Source organism: Loxodonta africana, chromosome X, assembly GCF_030014295.1.
Source record: "Loxodonta africana isolate mLoxAfr1 chromosome X, mLoxAfr1.hap2, whole genome shotgun sequence".
Taxonomy (NCBI): Eukaryota; Metazoa; Chordata; class Mammalia; order Proboscidea; family Elephantidae; genus Loxodonta; species Loxodonta africana.
In genome coordinates, this window is record NC_087369.1 from 63781487 (window position 1) to 63805381 (window position 23895).

General features: G+C 42.3%; 1 protein-coding gene across 2 annotated transcripts in view; it reads right to left on the bottom strand.

Annotated features, from left to right (window-relative positions):
- Nucleotides 1–5637: 5637 nt before the first annotated feature.
- SMC1A (structural maintenance of chromosomes 1A) overlaps nucleotides 5638–23895 on the bottom strand; it is a 45596-nt gene continuing 27338 nt past the window's right edge. For both annotated transcript variants that reach the window (XM_023539351.2, XM_023539350.2), the window contains 10 exons: nucleotides 23271–23412; nucleotides 21044–21189; nucleotides 20800–20953; nucleotides 19662–19772; nucleotides 9445–9601; nucleotides 8881–9035; nucleotides 8606–8757; nucleotides 6976–7045; nucleotides 6567–6677; nucleotides 5638–6141 (listed from right to left, as the gene is read on the bottom strand). In XM_023539351.2, coding sequence (XP_023395119.1) covers nucleotides 6058–6141; nucleotides 6567–6677; nucleotides 6976–7045; nucleotides 8606–8757; nucleotides 8881–9035; nucleotides 9445–9601; nucleotides 19662–19772; nucleotides 20800–20953; nucleotides 21044–21189; nucleotides 23271–23412 — 1282 coding nt within the window. In that variant the 3' untranslated portion in view covers nucleotides 5638–6057. The remainder of the gene's footprint in view (nucleotides 6142–6566; nucleotides 6678–6975; nucleotides 7046–8605; nucleotides 8758–8880; nucleotides 9036–9444; nucleotides 9602–19661; nucleotides 19773–20799; nucleotides 20954–21043; nucleotides 21190–23270; nucleotides 23413–23895) is intronic.

A 23895-nucleotide genomic window follows, 5' to 3' on the forward strand; every position in this document is an offset into this window, starting at 1 on the left:
AAAGCATTCACAGGGAAATAAGGAAGACAAGAATAGCTACACAGGCAGCCTCACAAAAGAACAGAAACTTGAAAATGGTTCATGATCCAAAGCAGACCTAGAGCCTGGCTTGTCGCCCCTGAGCTGCAGGTATCTGTTGCTCCCTTCTCTAGTGTGTCCCTAAACGGTGACTCAACTACTTCCTGGCCATATTTCTACTACTCCTACTGCTGCTAACTTCTTTCTGCTCCTCTCCTCTCTAGCCCATGGCTTTTGCTGCTTCACAGCTCCTAGATCCCCTGGCTCATGTAGCTTTGGTTTCTATTAATCCAGGGCTTCTCTGTGTTGGAGTTTCTGCTTGCCTTTTAACTGCTGCTGCCTCTGATTCGTGTTGCCAGCTACCTTGTGGCTCTTGCAGTCTCACAGCTTCTGCTGCCTCATGGATCTTGTTTATTCCAGCCTTCTGCTGCTTCACAGATCTCACAGCATTGTCTCTCATGGTTTCTACTCCCTCGTAGCTCCTGCTACATCACGGTTCCTATTACTTCACGGCTTGTGTCCATTTGGCCCATTTTGCCTTGCTGCCTGACTTCTGCTACTTTGTGGCCCCACGATCTCACAACACAAAATGTCTCATGACCTCTGCTGACATAGGGTTTCTGCAGCTTTCCATTGGTTTTTGCTGTCTAGTTTCTGGCTATCCACTTGTCTCGCTAAGTTCTAGTAGTTGTTCACTTCCTCTGAATGCCTCACATTCAGGCTTCTTGAAAGGAGATATGATTGTTTCATGTATCTGCCATTTCATACAGGCCATCCCTATGAGGCCAAGTTCTTACACCAGTCCACTGAATAGGCTGCTGGCCAGTATAGAGATTGGCTGTTCTTGAGTCCCATACTATCCCAGTCTAATCATATATAGCCAGGATTGTGAGGCCATATGGTACAGAGCTTGCAACTTATGCTTAAGAAACCCCTAAAAAGGGTCTGTGGTTATTGCAGTTTTGATGAGGGTTTCCAGAAGTGAGAAATGTAATTGGCAAGCATCTTGTTTGGCTTGTTCAGAACATTAACCTTCAAGGCTCAACCTAAGTCCCACATTCCCCCTGACCACCTCTGCCTGTCATGATCTACAATGGGATAGATCTGGCTCCACCATGCCCTAACAGTGGGTCCTTGGGCAAGTTCCTATCCCTCTGAGGGCCTCAAGAAAGGACTGGACAAAGTCTCTAAGTTCCCTTACAGGTCTGACATTTTGGACATCTCAACTTTGTTATTGTATAAGGGATGTCGAGTCTTACCTAGGAAAGCCCTCAAAAATCTTTGAGGTAGGAAAAAGGGAGACAAGAGTCCTGGTCTGGAAAAGCCTCACTGCACGCAGGAAGTGCTTAGCCAAGATTTACTGAACTGGGTGAATGAATCAATGCAATGGTTCAGGGTAGGAAGGGAGCACACAGAGAATGTTTAAGTGAGACATTCCAGTTGCTGAGTAGGCTAGGAGATTCTAATTCAGAGATGAAGGAGAATGATTCAGATAGGGCATGAATCTTGGATATTAATGGATACTCATTCTATCCTCTCAGTCACCCTTCACATCCAGTAATTAGTCCCCAACTCCAATTCATCATCTCCCCTTGACAGCTCACACCTTATCGCCTCCAATCCATTCCTACTGCCCTTGCCTTAAAGCAGGCCTCCTGTCTATTGCAACAGCTTCCCAACTAATCTCCCCGTTTCCATTCTCTCCCTTACAAAAGTATTCATTCACACGTTCAAAAACTATTGGGTGCCTGTTATGTGTCAGACATTGTGCTTATTGCTGGGAATATACCGGTAAGCAAGACATCCCCAGGCCCATCCTTGTGGCGCTTACGCCTGTTCAGAAAGACAAAATAAGCAAATACACAATACAGTGTGAGAAGTTGAATAGCAGGGAAACTATGGTCGTATATAGCATGAGCATCTAACCTGATCCATTTTCACATTGGCTGGCCGGAAAGAAGTTGGTTAAATTCACATCTGATCTGGACTCTTTACCTGCTTAAAACCATTCCATAGCTCCCCCACTGCCTTCAAGCTTTAGTTCCCAAATTTGGCTGCAGCTTAGTCACTTAACAAACTTTATAAGCACTCAAAACCACCCGACTTACTTAAATCATTTTTTTTTTTTAATAAGTTGAGGTCCAGATTGCCCCATGTGTTTCTGGTATACAGCCAGTTTGGAAACCACACTGTCCCACAACATAGATCTGAACTCCTTAGCCAGGGACTCAAGACCCTCTGCAAATCTGGTTCCTGACAACCACTCCAGCTTCATTTCTTGCTGCCGTCCCTTCCCCAGCAAACTTTATGCTTCAGTATTTCTAAATTGCTTTGCTGTTTCTTACCTTCAGGACTTTTTGCATACTGTTCCCACTAGGTGGAAGTCCCTTCCGCTTCCTCCTCGCTTGGCCAACACCTACCACTCCCTCAAGACTTAGCTCAGGTGTTACCCCTAAGACTAGAAAATACCTTCCTTGAATCTGTTAGAGGCCCATTTTTCTGCACTCCTGTCACTGATCAAACTGGGTGCTTTACCACTGTTTATGAACTGCTTCCCCCACTAGACTGTGAACTCAAGGGCAGGGTAAGAGTTGACAATGTACCATACTGTGACTGCCAGAGTGAAGTGCCCAGTTAAAGGTACATACTCTTGTGGAGTACTCTTCAACTCCCTAGACCAACGCTTCGAAGTACAAGGGAGTTAACCTAGCATTCTCCAACAAGCTCTAGGCGTTGCCTGGAGACAGTAGGAGGCAGTGTGGAACACTGGCAAAGGGTGCTGGGCAAGCACTAAGATCTGAGTTTTTAAGTCTAGGCTTTGCCACTGAACCACAAGTCATCTCACCTCCCTGATACTCAGGACTTAAGTTCTCTAAGCTCATTTGTAGTACTGTGTTCCTGTGTGCCAGGGCCTTAGCCCAAGGCATCATGTGTAATCCTTCTCACCCTGTAAGGTAGGGAGAGATTACTTATCCAGATTATCATCCATACCCACTGAATCAGATTCCCAAGGGTAAGACCACAGAAATTTATTTTTAACAAGCCATTGGATGTGGAGGTATGGCAGGGGAATGATGCTTTTTAGTATAAGCCCTTCTATACTATTTCATTTTTTAACCCTGTGTATGTATTGCCTTGGAAAAAGCATAGCTAACGTTGACAACCACCTGTATAGTGAAGAAATCACTACGCTGAACTGGGGGACCTGGGTTCAAATCCAAGCCACTATCTGCTACCTGGATCACTCTTGCTGACTCACTTAACCTTTCTACCTTGCTACCTCTAGAGTGATGATCCAGGCACTAACTAAATTTCTTTAAACATATTTAATTTCTCTCTGCACTGCAAGGTAAGGTGCTCATTATTTCCTTTTATAGATGGCGAAACTGTGGCCCAAAGAGGTAAAATAACTTGCCCAAGTTTCTACAGCTAGGATTTGAACCAGATGTCCAAGTTGTGCTCTTCCATATAATCCAGCATTCCCCAAAGTATGGTACATGTAGCACTGGTAGTTATGTGACTTTTTTGGTTAAACACAGATGAATTTAGTTTGTTTTAAAAGCTATGCATTTTAATATGAATTAGAAAAATACATAATTAGCACATCGAACCTGTTGATTTCATGGATATCACTGCTTAGGATGAAACTAAAGTAGGTAACAATGCTAGGCTGAAGATAACCTCAGGAAAAATATTGAGTAAACAGAGGGGCAATTTGGAAGTATCTATCAAAGACAAAAATATAAAAATCCTATGACTCTGCAATTCCACTTCTAGCTATTATCCCTACGTAAACTTTCACACATGTACTTTCACACATCTACAAGGATACTCCATGTAGCACTTTGTATTAGCAAAAACTGAAAACATGTTAATGTCCACCACAACAGAAATGGGTAAGTGAAATGTGGTACAGTCATACGTGTAGTACAGTCATATGGCGGCAACCTATGCAGCCATCTACATGTAGCAACGTGCATAGCTCTCAAAAACATTAAGAAAGCAAGTTGCAGAACAATTCAGTATACCATTTCATCAAGCACACACAATGTTTTCAATGAATTCACACCTGTATGTAAAAGTATTAAAGTCTAGATGGATGTACAACAAACCTAACAGCAGTTAAGCATGAAGAGGGGGAAGGTATCAGGATTGAGAGCCGCAGTCAAAGGAGGCTAGCTTTATCTGTTTAACAATCTGATTTCTTAAAAGGAGAATGGATTCATGCATTACTTGGGTAATCAGAATTGACTTAACTTTTATAACACACAAAGACTCACAACAACCCTATAGGACAGAGTAGAACTGCCCCATAGTTTCCAAGGAGTGCTTGGTAGATTTGAACTGCCGACCTTTTGGTTAGCAGCCGTAGCCCTTGATCATTATACCACCAGAGTTTCCTATAGGGTCGCTGTGAGTTGGAATTGACTCGACAGCAGTAGGTAGGTTAACACAAAAATATACAGACTAAAATAAGCCAAAAGTCTGACAGTGTATGTTAATGAGTGAAGGCTGAACTCACCGCACCAGGCTTCGGTGCCCCTGCAAAGTCGCCGCAACTAACCAGATTATCTTGCAAAAGGAACCTCAGAGCACGTTATGCTGGGATGTGGCACAGGCTCTCTGTCCCCTACTTCCTCACAACCCACGTTGGGGCTCAGTAACTGTTACTACTGATGGCTGAAACTATAGGCTTCCTTAGGCCCTTCACTTACCAGGTAACCCTATCAGTGCTGTGGGACTTTCCCAGCAACCAGAGCATTCAGCAACTCCAAGATTTAAAAGCTTCTACTGTCCCTAACAGCCAGGATCAGAAATCCTCAGGGTCCAGGCATGAAAAGGTTTATACTCTGAGGAGTTAGCACCTAGTGAGCTCCAGGCATGGATAAGGCCTCCAGTGAGGAGCTTGACATCATTAAATCCTATGAGGTAGGTAATATTGTTAGACCCATTTTACAAATGAGGAAATCGAGGCACAGAAAGGTCAAATGACTTGCCCAAAGTCAAACAACTAGTAAGTGATAAAAAATGGGACTAGACCTGTAACTGTCTGTCCCTTGCTCTGCTCCTAGCGCCTGATTAAACCCTACCAATTTGTCAAGATTCCACTCAAATGTGAACTTCTCCAGGAAGCCTAAAGGTGATCTTCCTCTTCGAAAATACGATGTTCCCTTACATATGACATTCTACTAATCACAGTAATTCATGAGCCCATTTCATCTCCTTACTAAGAGGGCAGCGATCACATCTGGTTCAGCTCTGTATTCCTAGCATACCAAAAAAAAAAAAAAAAAAAACCAAACCCAGTGCTGTCAAGTTGATACCGACTCATAGCGACCCTATAGGACAAAGTAGAACTGCCCCATAGAGTCTCCAAGGAGCGCCTGGCAGATTCGAACTGACCCTTTGGTTAGCAGCTGTAGCACTTAACCACTACGCCACCAGAGTTTCCATTCCTAGCATAGAGCCTCACAAATAAGCGGGTGTTCAGTATGTGTTTGATGAATGAGTGAATTAATACATAAATGAATGAATGAATGAATGAATGAATAAGGGCAGTTTCAGCTCTGAGGTGCCATCATCCTAAGCTCTCTTGGAATCAAATTCAGCCTAGGCTCCTTATAAAACAAGTCTCCAATATCTTTTATTATTTTGCAAACACACCCACATACACACATGAGTACACACATATATCCACACACATATACCTATACACACAGTGGGCAAGGGGCCCATGATTATGGGTAATAGGGGGAGTGGACAGGAAGCAGGAAGTGGACAGACGGCCCTGTTCAACTCAGTTCAGTTCAGCTCAGTTCAGCACCTCCTTCCAGAGGCCAGGATGCTCCCTGTAGCTCAGGAACTTTTGGTCCAGACCTAACATCACCTCTGTTCCTCTTCATGCTTGATAGCAGTGCCTAAATTCCCATGACTATACCAAACACAGCCAGGAAGTAGGGGAAGGTGGGGAGCCAGATAGCCAACATTGGGAGAGGGGCAGCTGAGGGATCCAGACAGGATGGGAGGGCAGAACTGCTGCTACTGCTCATTGGGGTTGGGGTTGGCATCTGGGTACTTGGTGAGGTCGAAGGTCAGGACTTTGCTGATCACACAGTCCCCTTGCTGAAGGAGGAGGGAGAAAAAGAAAAATATAAGGAGAGAATTAAGAGGGGTCTAGCACCTCAGGACTGGGGACCTCAAACCCTCCTCCCTATATACCTGCCTAAAACCCAGGCAATGGGTCTCTCTGGGTGTGAGAGGATGTGCTTGGTCCCATATGTCTTCTATCCCTGCCTACCTCCACACTCACCTTTTCTCCACTGTCTGGCTGCCTCTACCTGGCCTTTCCACCTCTCCCCAAATGTAATGGCCCTGACCAGGTGGGCTGCCTAAGCCTCCAAGGCTGGGCTCCAACAAGCCCAGATGGCAGTTCAGGATATGATTCCCTATGCTCCCCGCCCCCCTTACCCCTCCACTGCCTTCTTCCCTTCCTGCCCTGGGGAATCAGCCAGAGAATGGGGCTGGCTCCTAAGCCAGGCCTGCCCTACCTCGGGATAGACTCCAATGAGGCTCTCAGCCTTGGTGTAGAACTCCTCCTTGAGAGAGATGACGATGGCCTGGAAGTTGCAAGTCGACTGCTCCTTGATGTAATTTGCCACCTGTGGGAGGGGCCGCTGGGTACTTAGCAGGGCTCAAGCCCTAACATTCCCCTGTCTTCCAGTCAGAACCAGTAGGCAGAGGCAGTGAGGTAGGGGGGTGGAGGATAAGGAGAAGAGAGGCTAAGAGAAGGAGGCCGAGGCCACTGACAGTACCACAGCATGGATGACCCTGAGCCCAGCCTCCCAGGCATAGAGGGCAGGCAGCAGGAATGGCTAGGGCGCACTCAGGAGTTACTCCCTGAAACCCAGCCCCAGCCTGGGGGCCTCCCTCCCAGGCCCCCACTTTTCTTGCACCCACCTTGCCAATGTTGGTGTTATCCAGGGCAGCATCGATCTCATCCAGGACGAAGAAGGGGGCTGGCTTGTAGCTGGGAGGGAACCAGTAGGTGAGCTGACACTGAAGCAGGGGCAAGGAGGGGTGGGACAGCCCCAGGCCCCATCAAACAGGCCAGCTTCCCCCTCCACTTCTTCAGAAACTAAAAAACACAGGTCCTAATGTTGTGTGGAGCCCTGGTGGTGCTGTGATAAAGACCTCGGCTGCCAACCAAAGGTCAGCAGTTCAAATCTACCAGCCGCCCCTTGGAAACCCTGTGGGGCAGTTTTACTCTGTCCTATAGGGTCGCTATGAGTCGGAATCGACTCGATGGCAACGAGTTTGTTTTTTTTTTTTAAATGTTGTCTGAGCCCCTAAAGGCCAATGAATCAACCAAGCCCTCCTCTGAACCCAGCCCTGTGCTCCAGGATCCTGTAGAAGAACCAGAACTGGGGAGAAAGTGCTCCTAGGTTCTGGCCAGACTGACCAAGCTGTCTAGAGTCCGCCCAGCACACCCTTCTCCATGCTGTCATATCTTCCTGCCTCAACACATGCTATACCCTCCATTAAGAATGCCTGCTGGTCTCCCTGGCAAACTTCTATTTGGTCTTTATGTCTCTTACTCTTGAAAGCCTTCCCTGACCCACCCACGCCTTCCTCCACATTGGATTAACTGTCCCTCCTCTGTTCATCCACAGTGCCACTGCTCACCTCAGTAACAATACTTAGCACACTGTCTGTTTACACGCCTGGTTTCTGCTAGATTGTGAGCTCCTCCAGGACAGACACCATGTTCAACTCATCTATGCCTAATCCCTCCACAAGGTCTGGTACAGATCAACCCTCAAGAAATGCTTGCTGCTTGAGCATTATACTTTCTTAAGAACTATCTATATGGGATTGAAGTGACAACAGTAATTTGAAAGATTAGGTAGGAACTTTAGGAGGCAGTGAGTTTATGTTAATGGGGGAGGAACGACTCAGAAAAAGAAGGTGAGAATGGTTGTACAACTCTAAGAGTGTTATCAATGTCACTGAATTGTACACATAGAAACAGTTGAATTGGTGTATGGTTTGCTATATATGTTCTCAATCACAAAATAAAAATTTTAAAAATAAATAAAGCAATTTAGGTAGAAAAGAAAGAAATGCTTGCTGAATGATGCTGCATAATCAAACACTAAGTCGTGTGGGTCAGGCTCAAGTACTATGGGCATTTAGGAGGGGGAGGTCAGGGTATGCCACAGTGGTCAAAGAGGGCTTCCCAGAGAAAGGGGAGGGGAGAATAAAAAGTGTGAAGGGGTGGAAAGTAACAGTCAAGCTAGATTTGCATGGAAAGGGCTTATTAGACAGTAACCATGTGAGCAAAATCCTGGAGGTGGGACTGAATATATGTAAGGGCCAGTAAGGACATGCTGAGTGGATGAGGATGCATGGGGGACACAGGTCCAGGAAAACCAAGCCAGATACACTGCAGTAGGTAGAGAAACAGGGATGCAATCTAGTTTCCACTAGAACATCTTCACCTCTGAAGATCTCTCCATATCCTTGTGCCCAGAGCCTCTGGTAGCCTCAGTTCAGTCTCTCTGCCAACTGCTCTGGGGAGCAGCCTTACCTGTGGATGGCAAAGAGCAGGGCCAGAGCTGCCACTGTTTTCTCCCCCCCTGACAAGTTGTCCATAGGCCGGAAGCGTTTGCCAGGAGCTACGCAGTTATAGTTGATGCCATCCAAGTAGGGCTCCTCAGGGTTCTCAGGGCCCAGGAATGCCTGCGGGGGGGCAGATAGGTTAGGATCTGGATCTAGGGTCTAGATAGGAATGGCAACAGAAAGTCTTGAGGGAAGGGTAACTGAGAATGGCAGGAATTGGCTGAGTAAGGGGATCCAGCATACCTGGGCACTGCTGTTGCGGGACAGGGCCTTATAGATCTCATCAATGTTGGTGGCCACAGATTCAAAACAAGCATTGAAGCGGTCAAAGCGCTCCTTCTTGATCTGTTCAAATGCCTGCTTGGCCTTCTTGGCTCGCTTTCGGGCTGCCTCAAACTCTGCCACAAGGGAAAGACAGGCGACCCCTCAGTGCCCTGGCTCTGCCAGGGCTAGGGACCATACCCTGGCAAGAATGATCTGCAAATGACAATCTGCAGAGTAAGTACATTCCACGGAGGGACAGAAATGCCTGGAGAGGGTCCCAGGAAGAGGGTACCACAGGCCACATAAACATCGATTCCTCCCTGGACTCTATCAGCAACCAGCTGTGTCACCTTGGACACACACCTCATTTTCCCTCTCTGAACCACAGCAGTTTTCTGCTCTATAAAATAGGTGTTATGACCTCTACTGTTCAGGGGTATTAGGAGTTTTAAATAAGAAAGCATGTAAAAATGGGAGCGGTTGTAATATATAAGGACAGCCTCCTGCCCTCATCTCAGGTCCAAATAGAAGGGGGAACCTTACCATCTGAGGTCTCCTGGAACTTGTCTCGGACACTTTCCAGCTTTTCCATAGCCTTCATGTTGGGGGCAGCAATGCGTTGGAGTACACTCTGCTGCTCATTCAGCTTCTGCTGCAATGTGTTCATTTCCTGCTTGATCTCCTCCTCAGCCTGGGCATCCTGTAAGGCCCAATCCCCCACAGAGATGCTTTACTGAGTGGGCCCTGGGCACCTGCTCCCATGCAGTAAGCAGGTTCTTCCTTCCCAGCTCAGCTCCTCCCACCAGGTCCTGCCTTCAGTAGCGATTCCCACCATCCCTGGAAATTACAGGCTGCTGCTGCTCTCTCTCATCTCTAGCCCTTCTCCAGGTCCTGTCATGTCTTTTGTCTTTCAGGAGATGGTACCCCTCTCTGGCTCTCAGCCCTGGTCATGAGCCAGCATCATCCCAGGATGACCTAGAGGCTTCCACACAAGCTGTTCTGGACTCCGCTTACAGCTCCACATTGAATAAGGCAGCTCACCTTTTCTGCTCAGACCGCTACAGTTGAGCAAATTCCACTTGAGTTTGGTTTTAGGTCTATGGATATTGCATATGCATGTCTGGGCCTGTGCCTTTCTGCCACTTTCAGTCAATAAATATTTACTGAATGCCTACTAAGGGCCAGGAACTGGGGAGCCTCATATCCAGTGAGCCATGGTTCCCATGCTCACAGAGCTCATGGTTCTAGCAGAGGCATGCATATAAGAAATCAGAATACTACAAGATGAATGCTATAACAAAAATTAGCAGACAATGTTGGGTCAGCACACAAGAAAGGCACCTAACTCAGACCCTGGGGCCAGGGAAGGCTTCCAGGAACATGCCTATGCTAAGGTCGATAGGATGAATGGATGAAGACAGAGAGAAGGAACAGTGTTCTAGGCAGAAGGGAACATCACATGCAAATGTCAGGGGTTATCCTCATGGTTCACTCAAGGAATTTAAAGCAATTCAATACGGTGACTGTGCGTCTCTCTGTGTATGTGACTGTGCATGTGCACAGTGTTCAGTGAGAGCACAGGAAGAGAAGAGGCTGGAGAGACAAGCAAAACACACACTATGAAGGGCCTTGTTAAGAGGTTTGGACTTTATCCCAAGGGAAGTGAGGGAGGTGTCCCTCAACAGTTTCAAGCACAGGAAGGGCATGAACAGATTAACATTTTAGAAAAACCCTCCTGAAGATCTCTACATACTGCTACAGAGTGGTCTCCAAAATATATTTTTAAGTGAAATACGAAAGGTATACAATAGTATGCTATGTTTAAGAAAGGAGTGGCAAGAATATGAATATATTTGTATTTTAAAATCACAAGAAAAAAGGATAATCAAAAAACCTAATTAAAATGGTTACCTATAGTGGAAGGTAAGGAACAAGGAAGGTGAAGGGGACAGCCAGGCTTGTCTTCATGTACCTTGTTCTCTACTTTCAGTTTTAGAACCATATGAAAACATTATGTGATTATAAAACAAAACTAAATGAAAATGTGAAGACCACTGGGTAAAAAATTATTGGGGAACAGGACAGTCACAAAATGTCAAAGAATTCATCCTAACAATTACTCACTAACTACAAAGGTAAAAATGTACATTGAGAGTTGAGAGAGGTGGCAATGAACACCTTAACTAAGGGATCAAACTTAACATCACTACTAGTAGGACACCCTGACATTACGTGCTTCCTGATGTGGTGCAATACGAAGTATACAGCCTCACCAATGAAGTGTTCTTGCCCCAAAATATTTAACCTGAATCTATCAAGCCACTAGACTAGACCGAACTTCCCATTTACAGGAAATACAAGGAAGAGCAAGTTAAACAATTCTGTAAGGAAACCAACATACCCGTAATGTGGGACATTCTACAACTCATGTGGACTCTCCAGAAGGTCAATGTCATGGAAAAAAAAAAGTGAGGGGACAATTCTGTATTAAAAGAAACAAAAGAGACGAAATACCAAAAGCAATACATGAATCTTGACCAGATCATAGTTTAAAAAAAAAAAAAAAAACTACCACAAATACACTTTTGGAACAACCAGGGAAATTTGAATATGGACATTATGGAATTAATAATAATTATTAATTTTATTGGATGTAATATGGAATTGTGGTTTTATAGGAGAATTCCTTGTTCTTAGCACACTGAAGTATTTCGGGCTGGAGTATCATGAGGTCTTCAACTACCTTCAAATGGCTCAGTAAAAACCAAAAAAAGTGCATATGTAGTGGGGAAAGAGGCTCTTCCAATCCTTGTATTTCCTATAAATGTGAAGTTTGGTCTAATCTAAACCAAACCAAACCCAGTGCCGTCGAGTCAATTCCGACTCATAGCGACCCTATAGAACAGAGTAGAACTGCCCCATAGAGTTTTCAAGGATTGCCTGGCGGATTTGAACTGCCGACCCATTGGTTAGTAGCTGTAGCACTTAACCACTACGCCACCACGGTTTCCTGGTCTAATCTAGAGGCTTGACAAATTCAGGTTAAGTATTTTGAAGCAAGAACACTTCACTGGCAATGCCGTGTGCTTCATATTGTACCACATCCGGAAGCACATATGTCAGGATGTGATGCTAAGTTTGATCTCTTAATGAAAGGGAAGGAAGAAGACAAGAAAGATGAGAGACAAAGCAAATGCAGTAAACTCATTCACTGGTGAGTCTAAGGCGAAAGCTATATGGGCATTCACTGTACCATTCTTTCAACTTTGTTGTAGGTTTGAAAATTTTCGAAATTAAATTTGAGGGGAAAAAAACAAATCAAAATGCTAAGAGAAATTCCTAAAAATTGGAAAAAATGAAACAAAGAAACCTAACTATATGCCAGTTTGGTTAAATATTAGAATTATTTTAAATTACTTTACAACATAGGAATGCACATGCCCAATGAAACATCAGCTTAATGTCAAAAAGAACCTCAAAGAAATCTTAAACATTATTCAATAATCAAATTGTTAGTGGTATCTTTTTTAAGATAAAATTTATAGTAAAATATATGTAAGAAAACATTTGCTATTTCAACCTTTTTATGTGTGCAGTTCAGTAACATTTATTACATCAACCATGTGTGCAACCATCACCATTATCCATCTCCAAATTTTTTCATCACTCTTAACAGAAACCTGTTGCCTCTTAAGCAATCATTCCCTCTTTCCTCCTCTCCTGGTAACCACTTTGGTCTCTGTGCACTTGCCTATTTTAGATATTTCATATAAGTGGGATCATACAATTTTTGTATCTGATTTCACTCAGCATGTTTTCAAGGTTCATCCATGTCATAGCATGTATTCAAACTTCATTTATCTTTATGGCTGAATAATATTCCACTATATGTATATAGAGGATCCCTGGTGGCGCAGTGGTTAAAGCATTCAGCTGTTAACCTAAATTTCAGTGGTTCAAATCTACCAACGGCTCTGCAGGAGAAAGATGGGGCAGTCTGCTTCTGCAAAGATTTACAGCCTTGGAAAGCCTATTGGACAGTTCTACTCTGTCCTTTAGGGTCACTATAAGTCAGAATCGACTTGACAGCAGTGGGTTTGGTTTGGCTATGTATATGCCTCATTTTGTTTATCCATCCATCTGTTGATGGGCACTTGGATAATTTCCACCTTTTGTCTATTGTGAATAATGCTTTAATGAACAATGCTGTACAAGTGTCTGAGTCTCTGCTTTCAAGTCTTTTGCGTAGATCCCTAGCAGTGGAATTGCTGTCCCTGGGTGCTGCATACGGTTAACCTGCATGGCTGCTAAATGACAGGCTGGAGGTTTGCATACATTCAGAAGTGCCTTGGAAGAAGTCCTGGCAATCTACTTCTGAAAAATCAGCCATTGAAAATCCTGTGGAGCACAGTTCTACTCTGACACACATGGTATTGTCCACGAGTCAGAATCAACTTGATGGCAACTGGTTATGGAAGCAGTATCTTATTGTGATTTTCAAACTTCTATACATAGAGTAAGATAAAGTAAATACGTTATTATGTTAATGTTGTTAGGAACCAAGATTTACAGCAAGAGTAACTGGAGACTCAAACATACAATCAATGATGTTAAACTGTGAAAATTACAATTTCAATTCAAAGTATCAATATGAACTCACGACGCATTTTCCTTTCGAAATAAAATATGTATTTCGTCGCCAAGTCTACTAAAAAGTTTTAGGAGCACTGACTAACTCTGCAGTCATGAGCACTATCGTATTCAGATGGCAGTCATTAAACAATCCCACTGAAAGAAGCCAGAGCTTTAGGTAAAATAGCTAAGTCTAGGTCTGAGGCAGAAAATGTAGAGGATGAGCCTGGACTATTAGATTATATCAGGAAGCAAGGAAAATATCAAAGATTACAAGGATTGTATCAAAATGATTCTGAAGACAACCTGAATAAGTTCCCACTGGCCAAAGATGGGACAACTTGTACACCAAAAAATTACCACAGCAGATTAAAACACACCAATTAACATTTATATCCGTAAGTTCGTAATTACACAAAAATAACTCAGTGGACAAATCTTAAGAATGCCAGGGAACCAACTCTTTAGTCTATAAACTGGTAAATAAAGGGAAAGAATCAAGCACAACATTTTGCCTTTCCTGTACAAACTGTGGAAACCCTGGTGGTGCAGTGGTTAAGAGCTAAGGCTACTAACCGAAATGTCTGTGGTTTGAATCCACCAAGCACTCCTCGGAAACTCTATGGGGTCACTAAAGGGTTGCGATGAGTAGGAATCTACTCGATGGCAGTGGGTTTGCTTTTTTTTGGTATACAAACTGTACCTCAGGGTAATGAAACAATTGATGAGAGAAAGTATATATAGTATTCTAACTAATAAACAAAAAGAAGTGATAGAAGATCACCATTTTGCAACCCTTGAATTGCTGGATCTAGGCAATGACCATCGTGGCTGCTAAGCACACACACACACACACACACACACACACACACCCAGACACTATGTACCTCCTGATGGAAGTAACACCACCACCTATGAAGTAGCCTTGACCAAAACAAAAACCAAATCTGAATTTGATCAAGCCTCTGTCCAATATAATGACCACTAGCCACATGTGGCTAAGCATGTGAAATTCGGCTACTGTGACTGAGGAACTAAACTTTTATTAATTAATTTAAATTGAAAAAGTGATTCAGCTACTGGAAAACTTTTAGGTATATTTGGAACAACTTGGATATGGTGGCATAGTGGTTAAGAGCTATTAGCTGCTTACCAAAAGGTCAGCAGTTCAAATCTACCAGGCACTCCTTGAAAACCGTATGGGGCAGTTCTACTCTGTCCTATAGGGTTGCTATGAGTCGGAATTGACACCTACGGGTTTGGTTTTTCAGTTTTGAGAATGCAGATATTTTTCAATTGTAAATTAAAAAAAATCCAAATACAGATCAAGTATGTCTGATGAAAACTTAAGCATTCAAATTGAAATGTGCTGTAAAGTGTAAAATACATACTGGATTTTAAAGACTTAGTACCAATAAAGAGTGTTAAATATCTCATCGAGGAAGCCTTTCCCAGCATCTCCATAATGACATTAATCCTGGATCGTGCCACTGCCTAGTTTCATGTCTTTTTCTCCAACTTAATACAATCAGCACGTTTTGAGAACCTCCTGTTTGCCAGCTCCCTGGCTGAACACATATTAGAGGTAAACAGAAACACTGTTTACTTGTTAAAATAATATTCTTTGGGATATATTAGGCTTAACAAACTATAGCATTAAATTTAATTTCTTTTCACTTTTTTAAAAATGTGGCTACTATGAACTCCTGGAACTACTGCCCTGAGATAATTTCCAAACTTTAACCCAAAAATATCCCTGAAGTCTTCTTAAAGCCAAACAATAGTTCAGTTTAACTAGTAAAAATGTCTGCCTTGAGCATTATATACTCTTGTAAGAACTATCTGTAATGGATCAAAGTGACAACAGCAACTTGAAAGATTACACAGGAAGCTTAGGGGCAGTGAGCTTATGTTAATGGAGGAGGAACAACTCAGAAAAGAGGGGTGAGAATGGTTGAACAACCCGAAGAATATAATCAGTGTCACTAAATGGTACCTGCAGAAACTGTTGAACTGGTGTAAGTTTTGCTGTGTATATTCTCAACAATACACATTTTTTAAAAAAATGTGGCTACTAGAAAATATTACACACGTGCTTCACATTTTATTTCTATTGAAAAGCACTGATCTATGCCTAACTACCCGCTTACAGGAACTATGAGGGAAAGCGGGTATTCCATTTTATTTTGGGGGAGTGTATTTTAAACATCACTGGGATATAATCAATACAGAATGTAGTAAATCCTACAGGACTAATGACCCAATTTCTTCAACAACAAAAAATACTGTGAAGAAAAATAAATATAGATAGGAAGGGGAAATTACAGATTAAATGAGACTTATGAGCTGTATCAACCAATCACCACATCCATCAATCATTTATCTACATATTTATCAATCTATCTACCATATTTTTACACAAATAACGTGTGCCTTCTATGTTTGTTTGCCAACCACGACTGCCCCCCTCCCCCAGAGGTATTTTTTGTAAGTGCTGCTACACTTTTCTGTTAAAAAAAAAAAAAACAGCATAGTGTGCTTAGGAAAATACCTTGCAGGGGGAAGGCAAGGCTGGCAAACAAATGTAGAAGGCACATGTTATTTGTGTAAAAATACAGTATCTATCTTACTTGGTTCCCAACTCAAACAAGCAAATTGTGTGTGTGTGTGTGTGTATATATGCATGCATGACATTCAGGGAAATGTGAATATTAATTACTATATTAAGGTACGATAATGGTATTACTTTTTCAAAGGATACTTATCTCTTTGGGAAATACATTCTGAAATATGAAATGATATGCTGCCCAGGATTTATTTTAAAATAACCAGGAGGGAAGGGGAATGGAGTATGTGGGGGTGCAGATGAAACAAGTTTGGTCATGAGTTGATAACTGCTGCAGGTGGTGATGGCTACATTAGGGACAATGTACTATTTTACTTTTGTGTATGAAATTTCCTATAATTAAGAACTAAAATTAGCAACAAAAATCAGCTTGAAGTGGCTCCCATTGGCCAAGGGTGGGATAATTTCAGCATCAAGAAGAAAAATGACTCTAACAGAGTGAAACATTCAAATACGTAAGGTTATAAGGAACAAAAAAAAATCCTCATTGGTCACCTTTAAAGTTACAAGGGTATATAACTCGTGACTCTGAAAGTTGGTAAATAAAAGCATTAAGTATTTATCCTACCTTTTCTGTACTAACTGTATTTCAAACAAAAAAAAAAAAACCAAACCCGTTGCCATCGAGTCAATCCTGACTCATAGCAACCCTATAGGACAGAGTAGAACTGCCCCATAGAGTTTCCAAGGAGCACCTGGAGGACTCAAACTGCCAACCTCTTGGTTAACAGCCATAGCACTTAACCACTACGTCACCAGGGTTTCCACTGTATTTCAAGGAATGGGAAATACAGTGGGAAAGTTCTTTTCAGAATTCCAACTAATGAAGGAGATGTGACAGAATTAGAAAATTACCACTTTGAAACCTTTCACAATGATCACCAATGGCTATTAAAATCAATTCGTGAAAGGCTGATAGGGAGCTTTATAAAGGATGGATAAGGTTAACACGTGAACCTAGTGATCGTGGTTTTTGGTTTTTCTAACGTTGCATTATGTAAATTTTCAAACATACACAAAAGTACGAAAAATAATATCATGAGCCCCCATGTACTCATTCAAACCCCAAAACTCACTGCGGTCAAGTCGATTCTGACTCATAGCGACCCCATAGGGCAGAGCAGAACTACCTCATAGGGTTTCAAAGGATATAATCTTTACGGAAGCAGACTGCCACATCTTCCTCCCTTGGAGAGGCTGGTGGGTTCAAACTGCTGACCTTTCAGTTAACAGCTGAGTGCTTAACCACTTCAATTATCAATTCATGGCCAATACTGTACCATCTATACCTTCCAACTTCCTCCCTATACTCAATTACATTAAAGCAAATCCCAGACAGATCATTTCATCTGTAAATACTTCAGTATGTATCTCTACAACAGGGTTTCTGAACCTCGGCACTACTGACATTTTGGGCCAGATGATTTGTTGTTGTGGGGAGCTGTCCTGTGTATTTTGGGGGCGTTTAACAACATCCCTGGTCTCTACCCACTAGACGCCACTATTAACACCATCCCAGCTGTGACAAGCAAAAATGTTTCCAGACTTTGCTAAAAGTCCCCAGGAGGCAAATTTCCATTCTCCCCGCCAACTGAAAAGCACTGTTCTAAAAGATAAGGACGTTAAAAAATACATATAATGACAATACCATTGCCACACCTAAAAATATTAACAGTAATTCCTTATCATCATAAAATATCTGGTCAGAGTTCAAACTGTCCTGTTTTAGAAAAATTTTTTACAGTTTTTTTCAAAATCTGTATCCAATAAGGCACATACACTGAAACTGGCTGCTGTCTCTTCAGTCTCTAATTTAGTTTATAGATTCTTCCTCTCTTTTTTCTTTGCAATGGATTCAAATGAAGTCCACACATTTTACAACTGGTTAATTTGTCTCTTTTAGCTTCTAACAGTCCCCTCCCTCTTTATTTTTTTTCTGCCCATTTATTTATGGAAGAAACCAGTTCTTTTATCCTTTAGAGTTTCCCACGGTCTGGATTTGGCTAACAGCATCCCTGTGCTTTTATTTAACATGCTCCTCTGGCACAGGTGTTTCTTGTAATTGGTGGATCTAGCCGCTTGATGGGATTCATGTTTGAGTTTTTGTCAAGAATATTTCATAAGTAATGTTGAACACTGATTAATTTTAACATCACAGAGAGAGACAACTGATATCATTTATCTGTGGATGTGATGCAAAAGGAAGTTCACAAGTACACAGCACCATCTACGACATATTCCTAGAAAAAAATAATGAACTTGAATCCAATCAAACCCTAGATTTAACTACCAGTTTATAGAACAAAGGAACCCTGATGGAGCAGTGGTTAAAGCACTTGGCTGTCAACCAAAAGGTCAGTGGTTCAAACCCACCAACAGCTCCATGGGAGAAAGATGTGGTAGTCAGCTTCAGTAAAGATTTGCAGCCTTGGAAACCCTATGGGGCAGTTCTACTCTGTCCTAGAGGGTCACTATGAGTCGGAATTGACTTGACAGCAGTGGATTTGGTTTTTTGGTTACAGGAAATACTGGGGATAGAAGAACATGCTAAATAACGTCAGAAATGTGATCACGAAATTCTACAGGACAGGTGACAAGAGTTTATTTCTTAAATAAATGGGAAGAAAAAAAGAGGGAAGGGAAAATGTTATAGCCTAAAAGAGACATATCAACCCATTGTAACACATGGACCTCAGCTGAATCCCGATTTAAACAGAAACCTTTAGAAAAAAGTTTTCATGGGACTTCCATGGAAATCTAAACATTTGCCAAATATTACATGATATTATGGAGTTACTGTTAAAATTTTCTAGATCTGATATTGTGGTTATGTTTTTTTTTTTTAAAGAGTTCTTATAGTCTAAATGTTGAGGTAATTATGGATGAAATAATGTCTAGAATTTGCTTTAAAATAGTTCACTGGGGGAGGGAAGGGGTATAAGAAATGAAACTGACCATATGTTGCTAATTGTTAAAACTGGGTGATGGGTACCTGGGGTTCATTATATATTATCCTCTCTACTTCTACATATGTTTGACATTTTCATAATAAAAAAGTTTTAAAAAGATTAAGTCCCTGTGGCTTAATTTTTAGAATGAGGAGGTATGGATTATAAAGCACTAGAAACGATTGAGAAGCTCCTGCAGTATAGTCTATGTGAGGGATGAAAATGGCCCAAAACGGTAGAAACAGAAAAAAACAGACTTTATTAGACAGGAGCATGTTGTGTGTGTGTATATCCAGGCTTAAGGTATGTACACACATGGAAGGGGGGAAGGGGCAGGGACACAAGCAACTGAGAGTGGAGGTGGGAGATGTACATATGCCTTCGTGTGTATAATGGGGGAGACCCTAGGTCACAATTTAATCCTCCCTTCTTGCCAGCTCTCCCCTCTTTCCAGCCATGGTCTCCATAGGGCCCAGAGGGCTTGACTTTCTCTCTGGACAGCTAGGAAGATAGCTTCCCACCCCACATCTCCCACCCCTGTGACTGATTCTCACCTTCAGATCCTCACACAGGTCACCGTAGTCAATCTCGATGAGGGCCTCTCGTGCATAGATATTGGAAGTTCTCTGGGAACCACTCACTGAATCCTCCCCCTGGGAGCTACCCTGCAATGATGAGAGAGAGGGAGATTCTAACGAAGCAGACCAGCCATGAGAGTGCCTCTGGGGAGGGGAGATGCTGGGGGTTCCTTTGCAGCCTTCAATGTCTTTGAGAAAGCACCTTGCTAGAAAGCAATGTGGTAGATGGAAGAGCAGCTCTGAAGGTAGAAAGACCTTAGTTCAAAACTGGGTTCTACCACTAATAGTGTGATCCTAGACAAGTTATTCTCTCTGATCCCATGTTCCTTCACCAGTAATGTGCGGACAATGCCTGTCTGGCAGGGCTATAGTTAGGATGAGAGCTAATTATGTCATGTGCTACTATGATGCCTGGCACATTTCTGGTATTTAAAATATTTTATTAAACTAAACAGAAATGCTATTGGGAGGGGGAGTGAGAAAGACCTGGGAGACTAAGATACATGACCAGGTCTAAGACAATATATATGCAAACCTCCTCTCAGTTAACATTCCCCACCCCTTCACTACCAATCTTCACTTCCAATGGATACAATGCCTTGGCTCCCCTATTGGCTAGTGTCCCTCTCTTTCCTATAGCTGTTTCCTTACCGCTGCACATTGTTGATGTCCCCTACCTCACCCTCTCCTGGCCAACTTCCCTCAATGTAGCTATCAACCCTCAGGTCCCACCAGCTTCCTGTCTTCCTCTGCTCTTGCTCTTGGCTAACGTCCCTCAATTCCCACTTTGACATCCACCACCCAGTGAGGTTAACATAGCTCAAGTCCCTAAAGTTAATGAATGACCTCATTCTCTCCTGGCTTACTTCCCTCACCATCTGCCTCTCTACCCCCAATTCAACTTCCCTCTCACACCAAGCCTATTTATTGCCTTTCACCCCACCTGCCTTCATAACCTCACTTTGCTTTATTGCCCCTGCATCGCTCCTATGTCCCTCGCCATCCCCTGCCTATCACACTTCTCTCTCTCACCTGCCCCTCCTGGCCACTGTCATTTCTCAGCACTGGTTAATGTTGTTCATAGCCCACTTCCATCACCAGCAATAATTCTCACCTCTTCCTGACTAATATCGTCCATGGTGCCCTTAGACAGTGGCAACTTGATGTCCTGCATCTTGCAGGCCTGTAGCAGGTTGTGGCGGTCACTGCGCTTCTGTTCAAGTTTGGTCTCAATGGCTGTCACCTCCTTCTGTAAGTGGGTCATTTCCCTAAGAAGGTCCAGGGAGCTGGGTGAGACCCAAATCTGGCAGGCTGCCTGCTCTACCTATTCCTCCCACCCCGAACCTGAACCCACTCACTTGTTGGCACCTCCCAGTTTCTTACGAATCTCCTCCATCTCGTGATTCTTGTCATTCACTTCTGACTTCTTGGCCAGGTGCTGGTTCTTCAGGTCTTGTAGCTGGGCCATGGTCTCATCTATTATCTTCATGTGTCTCTGCTCCTCCTGGTCCCAGCAGGGGAACAGGACAAGAAGTGAAGGCTTTCCTCAACTCACCTTAGGATCTTCTCCCCTACCCCCACCCTTTTCGCCAGGCAATTTGCTGGAGCCTCTCTTCAATGAGCTCTGCTTCCACAAACCCCTAATCACCCCTCAAGCCTCTTTTATCTTTTTTGAAATTATTTGGTTGCCTTCCCCCACCCACTCCAATTATACAAGATGCTTGTTGTAGAAAAGTTCAAAGTATACAAAAAGTATAAAGCAGGGAGAAAAAAAATCACTCGTAATCCTACCACCCAGTGCTAACCAATTTACATTTTAGCATATTTCCTCCCAGCATTATTTATAGACAGCTTTACATAGTTCCCTCCCATATTATTTATAGACAGTTTTTACATAATTGGGACTAGACTGTAATTAAAACTCTGTATTTCTTTTTTTAATTCTGACTTAATGTTATTTTTGAGCATTTTTCCACATCAAATACTGCCTGTCATGAGCAGTATAACAACATCCATGTTTTTAAAGAAGCACATATAAACAATACTGTATATTTTCTATGAGAACACATATACGAATGTAAAAGTATTTCATTAAGTATATACAAGGTCTTGAATACAAAATAAGCCAGGGTTGCCTCTGGGAAGAGAATAAGGGACTAGAATTGAGAGTGGTCAAAAGGGATTGTAGCCTTATAGTGTTCTGATTTTTTAAAAAGAGAATTTTTTCTTCTCATTTTGATCCTAAAAAGTCACATAAAAGGTACACACCTGCAAGTTACCCTAAGACGGTTCATAAGAAACAATCATATGCATATACAGAGGGAATGAAAATTGAAATGTGGCAAAATGTTAATGACTGATGAACCTTGGTGATGGATATATATCAGAGTTCTTTGTACTATTCTTGCTACTTCTAAGTTTAAAACTATTTCAAAATAAAAAGGGAAAAAGTCACACAAATATATTATTCTGGATCATCTAGATGTCCACCTAGTCCTAACCTGGATTTTACTCCCCAGGGTACTTAGCATTTAAGATTCCAGTGATACCAAATAGTAAACTTTAGGAGCCAAGAGTAATGAAACAAAGAGGCAAACAAAAAACAAACACAGGCAGACATAAAAGTCAAATGGTATGTTCAAACCAAGTGATGACCAAACCACTTTAGGAGGGGATGCTGTAAGGAACAAAGGTTTCATAGTAATTTAAAGAGAAAAGGTGTGGAAGAACTGAATTATCACATAGTACACAGTGGTATGGGCATGTTAAACTCAAAGGAACTGACTTGTAACAGTCAGTAGTATAGTCGCACCGTGAAAAGTGATTCGATTTCAGCAAAACAACATCACCTGTTGCAGTGATTTAACGTGGTTAATTTGAATTTTATTAGTTTTGCTAGTATTTAATGTGTAAGTTTGTCTTGGTTTTTGGTTAAGTGTTTGAAGTATATACATTTGTATATGTTTAAGTAACATTAAAAAAAATTTTTTTTTTCAGCAAACACTGGGGATCTTAGGGAATATTTTTCCTTTAAATGGGGCCCATGTACTACTAAACTTTGAGCAACACAAATACTTACATGAATGAAATTTATTAAATTTCTAATTCCCAAGGGGTATTGGTAATTTCCAATTTGGAACTAAATAATGCTTGCAATAAACATCACCCTATGTGCACAGAGCCTTGCCAGTATTTTGCATTATTTCCTCAGGTATAACTGAGTATTCTGAATACTCTTGACCAAATACTGGTCTCATGCAGTACGGCCAGTATTGAGTATTATCTTTTTTTGAATTTAAATTAATATGATAGGAAACAAATTACGTCTAATTGTTGCCTTAATTTGCATTTCTTTGATTACTCATAAGGCTAAATTATTTGTAACGTTTATGGACCATTTGAATCTTTTCTTGAACTGTCTGTGCCATTTACTTATTTTTTTTCCCCTTATTTCGGTCTTGATGTTTTTCTTACTGATTTAGATGAGAGATTCGTAAGTTATTGATATTAGCCTTCTGTCCACCATATCTCTTGCAATATTTCCTCCCAGTGTTTAGCCTGTCTTTTCATTTTCTCCTTCCTTACCTTCTTGAGCTTTTCTATCTCATTCTCATCTTTTTTTACTGTCTGTTCCCACATGTGCACTTTATCTTGGTCCTCCTTCAGTTGATTCTTTTCAAAATCCAACTGGATGCCCAAGCGAGTCTTCTGATTCTCAAACTCCAAACTGCGGAGAGAAAGGGAAACTAGGCTCAGGGCTCAAGGACCCAGAGTAACTGCAGAATGTCAGGCACCACTCAGCTCATCCACTCATATTTGTTACTGTTGTGTGCTGTCGAGTAGATTCCAATTCATAGCAACCCTATATAACAGAGTAGAAATGCCCCATAGGATTTCCTAGGCTGTTATGGAAGCAGATTGCCAGGTCTTTTCTCCCATGGAGTGGCTGGTGGGCTCGCTTAATCAGTCTCACCAAGGACCCAGAGTTACTACTGAATGTCAGGTGCCACTTAGCTCATCCACCCACATGGCCCCATAAAACTCTCCCCTGAAGTTAGGAAACTAAGTTCCTCAGCCTAGCCCTATGGATAGGCACAAGGTCAGGGAGATTGGGCTAAACCCCATTCATTCCCCTTGAACCTCTGGAGGACTCTCCAGAGTCTTCCCAAGTTCCTAGAAGGAGGAACAAAAAAAGGCTCATCAGAATCCA